At 55.3% G+C, this 8,694-nt stretch overlaps 1 protein-coding gene across 1 annotated transcript; it reads right to left on the reverse strand.

Moving 5' to 3' along the window:
* Positions 1-7,719: 7,719 nt before the first annotated feature.
* FOXD3 (forkhead box D3) lies at positions 7,720-8,588 on the reverse strand. Its single transcript, XM_027651778.1, has one exon. It carries the CDS (start codon positions 8,542-8,544, stop codon positions 7,720-7,722), a length of 825 nt encoding a protein of 274 aa, XP_027507579.1. The 5' UTR covers positions 8,545-8,588.
* Positions 8,589-8,694: the final 106 nt, after the last annotated feature.

Consider the following 8,694-nt stretch of genomic DNA (forward strand, 5'->3'; position numbering starts at 1 on the left):
AGTGCCTAAAGGGGCTCCAGGAGAGCTGGAGAGGGACTTTGGACTAGGGCCTGGAGGGACAGGACAAGGGGGAATGGTTTCCCTCTGCCAGAGGGCAGGGTTAGGTGGGATATTTCAGAAGGAATTCTTGGTTGTGAGGGTGGTGAGGAGCTGGGATGGAATTCCCAGAGAAGCTGTGGCTGCCCCATTCCTGGAAGTGTTCCAGGCCAGGCTGGACGGGACTTGGAGCAACCTGGTCTAGAGGAAGGTGTCCCTGCCCATGACAGGATGAGCTTTAAGGTCCCTTCCAACCCAAACCATTCCATGATTCCATGGCACATGTAGTGCTCACATCTCCACGGGAGCAGCTCAGGGAAGTGGGAGGATGCACTAATGGGCATTGCTGATGAAAAGCACTGTCCTGGCACACGGAAGATCAGCTTTTTGTTCAGGCAATGAATCTCAGTGTGGGTTCATTTTCACAGAAGGGAGGGAGCAGCTGGAAGACTTGTTCTTCAACACACCAGGTCACTGGGAAGAAGCTCCTCATCTCATCCCACCCCCTGCCATGGGCAGGGACACCTTTCTCTAGACCACAACTCCAAGCCCAGTCCAACCTGGCCTTTCCTTCTGGCTGTGTGTCTGATTGAAACTGAATAGAAAACTGATTCTTTTTAAAACTAACACCACATACTGAGGTTTTTGTGCCCAGACCTTCCACATGAGCTGCCAGCAGTTCTCTCCTTGAACTGGAATCCCAGGACTGAAAGTTGTGATGGGTTTAAATACAACTGCTACTGAATGAAAATGTGGTCAAGAAGTGTCTGATTACTTGTAAATGAAATGTTAAGGTAACCAGAGATAAGAAAAAAATTGACAATTTTTTTTTAGAAGCACATGTTTTTAAAATAAATAAGCACTATGAATGTAGTATTCCATAACACCAGAGATGGGTTTTCTGTCTTTATGTTCTTCCAGTGCAATAACATCTAGAATACTAATTTCCACTATCACAACCATTTTTGAGTGTAAACTCCTTGGACATCCTGGTCCCTCCGACACCTGCCATAATTTCTGTCACTTGTGGTGTTACCTCAGGTGAGACAGCGTGAAGAGACTGAAAGTCTGAGGTCTTAAACTGATAAAGGCAAAAATCACACCTGTTTGCTGTTTTACCATGGTGTTTAGAGCCATAATCCTGTGGAAAATGGCAGATTATGCCCATCAAATTTTACACAGTTTATCTAATCTGTTGTACTCCATCACTTATACTGCTGCTAAGTAAAATGCTTCTATTGCAGGATATTGGTAGGATTTTAAGGGTTGTCTGGAGATCACAACTCTGTAAAATAAGTATAATCCTAAAAACTCATCAACCACAAAGTAACTTGGAATACAGAGTTACACGTCCTGAACCCACTGTGGCTGGAGCTGGTTTACGACGCTGAAAACACGCGATGCAAAGTGAATTCCCAGCCTAAACCCGGCGAAGAATCATCAGGGCATATTCCTATTTCAGTCCTCCTCTCTCCTCTTTCTTTTCCTCTCCTTTCCTTCTACTCTTCCCTCCAGGATGTTCCATGCCCAGAACTGCCCAAACGGCGAGGCCGGGGAGCACAGCAGCGCTCAGCCACCCCCAGTCCCTGATCGTTGCCTATGGGCTCCTACCGCAAAAAAAGGAAGAAGTTTTTCTGTTTTATCTTGCAGGTTATTCCTAATTAGTTTCTGGAGCTGGAATGGGCGAGCAGGAGCCCATGGCCGCACATTCAAGTGCATTATTTCAATTAGCTGAGCGCTCTTTGTTGCAAGGTGAAATCATTCACTCCCCGGGAAAGCTTTTTTATTGAATGCTTTCTAAATACTTGCATTGGGCACGTCGCCTGGAATTGAGTCTCTGTCACTAGTGTTTCTGCGGTGACTTTGACCAGATCAATGACTGGAAAAGGCATTAAGGACACATTGATACCGCGGGGTAGGAGACGAGCGAGATTTGGTGCTCAGGAGTAAAGAGAAACCGATAATGAGCAGATAAACGGCTTTTCTTAACCCTTGGCGTTCTCGAGAGGCTTCGGCAGCTCCGCTGCCACTTCTCCTCCACCCTGGCTCTCAAGCTTCATGAAAAGCCCAGCGGTGGCAAGGCAAATATCTCCCGGGTATTCCATAAATTTGGAGTGAAATGCGGTCAGGATAATGAGAAAGTCTTTCCTGGGGCAGACTAGGGGAAGAGCCTGCGGCCATAAAAAGTTCCAGCTCGTCAAGGATTTCGTTTCTGAGCGGAGCCGTAATGCAGGAGCGAGCGGGGAAACAAACTCCAGAGACGTTTTCAATTGCAGATTCACAATCTGACCTTTTATGCCGACACCAGAACATCGGCCGTGATTTAGCGGGCACAGAGCTGGGCGCTGGGAGCCACGTACCGACAGCCCGCTGGAGCCTCGGCTCTTTCCTATCCTTTCCCGAGCAAAACCAGGAATAAACGTTTTTGAAACAACTGCCAGGGAGATGGATCCATTTTATTTTATTCCCCTGAAATACTAGGACTTAATAAAGTAACTAGAAATTATTGAGGGTTTGGGTGGTTTTCTTGAATCCCTGCGATTCTCTGGGCGTTGGGGGACACGGAGCTTCCTCCGCCCGACTCGGGGACTCCCAGCCCGGGGGATGCTCCGAGCCCTCGGGAAAGCAGAGCGAGACTTTCCATCCCTTCATAGAGAGGAGAGGCTGGGCCGTTTTCCTGTGTCCCGGCTTTTCCCATTTTGCCGAACCTCGAGAAACCCGGGGGTTTATTGCACCTGGAGTTCAAGGACGCTCCCTCTCACACTTCGCCGTCTTAATAAAGTCGCACAGTGCCTGCTTCCTCAGCTTGCTTACCAAATCCTGGATTAATAAAGTTTACTTAGTTATTTAAATAGATTAAATGTCACATTTTAAATGGAAGGGGAAGGTTCTACCTTCCTGACCTATTTTTCATTTCTGATTTAGAAAAAGGCAAGATTAGCATGGATATTGCATTTTCAAGGACCTCGCCACTATTAAATAGACTGTTAAGTGCATTTTATGGCTGAAGAGTCTGTTCCCAGTTCAGTCTGGAAGACGTGCTAAGTTCATCTCTACCTGCTACATTGAACATTCACTGACTAAAATACTTCCTGTGGATGTAATACCTATGCTCTGCATCTTTTAAGTACATAACGCTTTATGTTTTAGCACTGGTAACACGTAATTCAATAAAAGCCCCCGAAACAGAAGTGTTGTCTCCCAAGGAAACTGCATGAGGGTGTTTGGCCAGTTGCAGCAGTTCCCGGCTCGGGGAAAAGGCACGGCGGTGGGTAGAGAGACTTCGGGAAGGGGTGACGGGGATGCTCGCGGCTCCGGGCGGGGGTTTAAGCGGGAGCGCATCAGTCACCGCCCCGGGGAATGCCCGTTCCCGTGCCCAGATCCACGGGGATGGGCAGCGCAACTTGCGCGTGGAACTCGCTGTGATTTGTCACCGGCTGCCTTCTAACACCAATAAATTCCCCCTCGGAATGGCGAGGCTGTTTTTCCACCTTCCGGGCCGAGTTGACCCCGCGGGGTCGGACCCCCGTGAGCCTCGGACACGAGGAAGAGTCCACAAAACTGCCCGAGCTGCCCCAGGAGGCAAAATCCCATCGAATTCCCTCGGGAACTGCCCCCCTGCCCCGCACCCGCAGGCGGGAGAAAAAATCTTCACCCCCGCAAAAGCAAGTCCTTGTGTCTTTCCCGGAGCGGGAGACTCCCGAGAGCCCAATGAAGGACGAGGGACGGCGCTTCCCAAAGCGAAATGTTGGCCTCCCTTCCTTTATTCCTGGCCCAGGAGAGCCGCTTCCCCAGAGTCGGAGGGAGCGCTGGGAGTCGGGCAGCGCTGCGATATGCGGGGGGTGGGCGGCTAAATGCCCCCGGTACAGCCGGCGCGGACCCAAACCAGTAACCCTCGAGGAACAGGGAACCGTGTCCCAAAGGGGTTCGATGTCCCCAGTGGATGATTTTCTCCGACCACCTCCCTGTGGGACAGACCGAGAAGGAAGGTGTCCGATGGGCATCCCTCCCTTGGTGCCCCCGGAGCGCTCCCGACGGTGTTTCCTCCGGGAAACCGGCCCCAGTTCTGCCCTCCCGCAGCTCCGGAGAGGGGTCTCCGACCGCTACCCCGCCGGGAACACGGCTGTGCCGAGCCAGGGGACTGGGGGCGGAGGGGGCTCCTTACAGAGGAACAACGTCCACGCGCGATAAATACACAATGTCCGCAGATCTTTCCTTGCCATTTCCAACGCTCGCCGCAGCCTCTCAACACCCATTAGCCCGGTCAGCCCGTAACTTTGAACCCCGCACTCTGCCCGGGAACAGACCGTGGTGCTATAAATAGAAGGTGCTGGGAGGCGGCAGAGCGGAGTGGGGGGGAAAAGGGGGCGCAACTCCCGCGGCCGCGCAGGGAAAGGCGAGAGTTCCTCGGGAGCCTAGGAAATGGCCCTGATGAGCCCATCTCGTCCCTTTTTCAACCAACGTGATGGTTTAGAGGATTAGGGCCAGATCCTATTGTACATTCCTTCCCCGGACGGAGGGAGCGGCGGGGTCGTAATTGCGATAAACAAGGGGGGAAAGTGTCAGCGGGGTGGAGGTGGCTCTGGGTAAACTCTCTGTGCTGCGAGGAGGGTCATTTTCGCGGTGTTTTCGGATCTAGTTACTTCCAACACACCCCAGGGACCGACGTGACACGACTTACACTAATGGGCATCTGTCACCGGCCGTGTCAAGTTGTGCCATATGCATCGGACAACTTCGTGGAAGGGAAAAGCGGAGAAAGAACTAGGAAAAGAGTTTCTGTGGTCTGCCTGAGGAAAGTTCGCCAGGACATGGTGCTCCCGTTTGCCCCCGGCCCGCCGCTCCCGGTCCGGCTGTGGGAGCTGCGCCCACTCCTCTGGGCAGCACCGTGCGGGAAAGCCGCTCCCGTCCCGGCTGCAAACCCTCCCCTATATGGGGACCGATTTCTGGCACCCCCGGGACCGCCGAGCCCCGCCGGTAGCTTTGTGCCCATTCGGTGCCGTCCCGGGGGCGGCTGCGGACACCGGGAGTGCTCCCAGACCCCTGAAGTGCTCCCGGTTCCCCGGGGTGCTCCCGGCCCCGGAGGCTACGGGGGTGATCCCAACCCCGAGTGATGCTCTGGGGGATACGGGATGCTCCCGGTCCCGGCGGGGCGCGCCCATTCCCGCGGGTGCAGCGGGAGCTGCCGCGCCCCCCGCAGGCCCCGGTGCGCCACTGCAGCCCCGCGGCCACCGGGAGCCTCCCCCGCCCGCACGGACCCGCTGCCGCTCTCGGCCCCGCGGCTGCCGGACCCAGCGGCTCCCGCGGGGAGGGGGCGGCTGGGTGGGGGTCTCACCGCGGTCCTTCCCCAGCCCCGCGCCCTCCCGGTGCTGCCCGGCCCCGGGGGCCGCCGCCGCCGTCGCCCCTTCCCGGGGAAAGGCTTCTCCTGGCAGCCGCTGTCCTCGACGATCGAGGGAAGACTGGGGGAGAGAAAGAGAGGACTGAGGGAACGGAGCTAGAAGCGGTTCCCGGTGGGAGGCAGCGGGAGGAAAGTTGCCGGTGCCGCCGCCGCCGCCGCGCAGATGCCGAGCCGAGGTATTGCTGCTATGTGGGGAAATATGAGCGAGTAATTTTATAAGTAACAAAGGCTGGGGAATGGAATGAGCCCCTGTTATCCGGTGTCCTCTGGAAGCCCTGGATCAGCAGCTTCTTGAGCCTCACAGTGACTCCGGGCAGAGACTCCTTCCTTTTTTCCCAGGGGATCCGCTAAATATAGAAACCCCCTCAATCGCACAGATCACCCACCATTTGCTGTTTGTGTAAAACCGATTACCCAGACACAACTGTGAAACAACCCGCTCCTCTGACACCGCCACGCACCGCCACATTCCGCTCCGCGGGGTTCCGCGGGGCCGTGGGTGCCCGTGCAGGGCCCCGAGTGTCCCCGCTCTCTCCAGGTTCTCCCTGTCCCTGGCAGATGATTAGCGAGTCCTTATTTATAAAGTTCAAACGATCTCATCACCGGGGCTGCTCGGTTTATTTTAGTCTATGTATGCGGAGGTATAAATATTTACTTAGGAAGAAATAATATTTACTGCTTACCAGGAAAGCAAGGACACTTTTATTTATACATTTATTTTAAATTCGCGGCTGCCAACTGGTTTTTGGAAGGGAAATAAGCGCCTGGTCCAGCTCCTCCCGCAGCCGAGCCTGCCGCATCCCGCATCCCGCCTGCATTTCACTCCGCCGATTTTCCTAACAAAGACAACGAATTATTTGGGCGGAAAAGCAAAATCCACGAAGGTTTTCAAAGGTGACAAAAAATGTCACGTTGTAAGAAGAAGATAATGAAGTATCAGACACTGTCAGTGCACAGGAGAGACTGAGATCTCTCCAGGCTCAACACCTCAAAGCGCCGCTTTAAATATTATAACGCTACATATTAATTCTCCCTCTTTTTTTTTTTTCCTCTTGACCGGGTCTTTACTTTAGCCCCGAAAATATACTTGAATCCATTTTTTTTCTTTTTAATTTTCGCAGCTGCCGTTAAAGCTGAGTTTTTAGGAATTAACTGGGAAAGGCCAGTTCCTTCCCGCGGGAAGAGCCGCTGCATTAACAGCGATAATTTTCCTGATCGAAACGAAAGATCCACGCTCGGACACCGCACGGGCAAGACTTGAATATATGTAATTTTTTTTTCATATAAAATAAATAATAAACATTGCTTAAACTGACCCAACCTGTTTTATGCAAAATAATTTCCCTTATAATTAGCCCCGAATGCCGACCCAAAGCGTACCAATTCCGGCCGGGAATCCCGCAGCGTCGAGATGCGGAGCCGAAGTCAGGCCGAGAAAAATATATATATTTAGGGAAATATCACGGCGCGGTTGAGGGAGCCTTGGATCTGCAGGGGAAGGTTTGATTTTGGAAGAATCGGTGTGATGGTGGCCCCGCCGCGGCGGCTGCTCCGGTAACAAGCAGGGCCGGTGGCTTTCGCTGCGCGGCCGCGGAAAGCACACCCCGAACGGCGGGAGATTCCTTGGGAAACCCGCCCGCACGGCCCCGCGCCGCTACCTGCGGAACCCAAACCTCCGCGGGGATGGAGAACCGGAGCTCCGCGGCCGCACCCCGCGCTGTTCTCCCCCCCCGCCATTCTCCGCGGCCGCGCATCCCGTCCTGCGAGCGGGGGGTCACAGAGGAGCCGCTCACACAGAGACGGGCAGAGCATTTTAAAAATTTATTTACAAAGTTGTGTACAACACGAAGGGATAACATTTAGAATACATATATTCATTCATATATAAACAGACTTCTATAATAGAATGACAGCGTTTTTCCTCCTTTTTTTTTTTCTCCAAAATTCTCTCTCTTTTTTTTTGTTCGTTCGTTTAATACTTAAAATTTCCCCCGCTTATTTTTTTGTACATTTTCGTTTTCTCGTTTGTTCGTTTATTTCGGATAAAACCGCTCGGAGCGCCGGAACCTTCAAAAAAAGTGAAAGTTCGCAGCTCCTTAATCGCGACCGTCATTTCGCCTCTTTAGAAAAATAAAAACCCCGAAAGCAACGTCAGTGATTTTTGATACAAATATGTACAAGCGGCGGTGGCCGGTGCCCGCTGCCGCCCCGAGCCCCAGTGGCCGCGGAGCCCCGAGGGGGCGGCCGGAGCCCTCCGGAGCGATGCCCGGGGCTACCGCCCGGGGCTACTGCGCCGGCCACTTGGCCTGCACGGCGGCGGCGGGGGCTGCGGGCTGCAGGAACTGCCCCGCGATGATGTTGGTAGGCACGCTGAGGATGGGGGCGATGGCCGCGGTGGTCCTGGCCAGCGCCAGCGGCTGGTGGGCCATCAGGGCCGACTGCACGGTGACGGGCGGCCGCAGGAAAGTCTGTGCGCTGGCGGCCGAGCTGGCGGCCGGGACGCCGATGATGTTCTCGATGCTGAAGGACGGGCGGCTGCTGGGCTCCGACTTGACGATGGAGCCGGCGGCGCCCAGGCTGTTGAGCTGCAGCTGGAGGCTGGGGCTGAGCTGGGAGTTGAAGGCTTTGCGGCTGAGCTCGCTGGACGGCAGCAGCGGCACGGCGGGCGGCAGCATGGGCCCCACCGGAGGGATGTAGGGGTACTGCAGCGCGGCCGCGGCCGCCGCGGGGTGCGTGTAGGCGCCGGGGTGCAGCCCGTAGGGGCGGCCGTAGGGGCCGGCCAGGCCGTAGGCACCGAAGCCCTGCATCATGAGAGCCGTCTGGTCCCGCAGGTGTTCCTGCTGGTGCCTCTTGAAGCGCTTCCTGCGGCGGAGGAAGCTGCCGTTGTCGAACATGTCCTCGGACTGCGGGTCCAGCGTCCAGTAGTTGCCCTTGCCCGGGTTGCCGGGCTCCCGGGGGATCTTGACGAAGCAGTCGTTGAGTGAGAGGTTGTGGCGGATGCTGTTCTGCCAGGCGGGGAACTTCTCCCGGTAGTAGGGGAAGCGATTGCTGATGAACTCGCAGATGCCGCTGAGCGTCAGCTTCTTCTGCGGGCTCTGTAGGATGGCCATAGTGATGAGGGCGATGTACGAGTAGGGCGGCTTCACCAGGCTGCTCTTGGGCTTGCTCTGCCCCGCCGCCCCGCCGCCGCCGCCGCTCGCCCCCTCCTCGCCGCCCCCCTTGCCGCCCTCGGCCGCGCCGCCGGGGGCCGCCCCGGCCGG

This window comes from Corapipo altera, unplaced genomic scaffold, assembly GCF_003945725.1.
Source record: "Corapipo altera isolate COAL_440 unplaced genomic scaffold, ASM394572v1 57, whole genome shotgun sequence".
NCBI lineage: Eukaryota > Metazoa > Chordata > Aves > Passeriformes > Pipridae > Corapipo > Corapipo altera.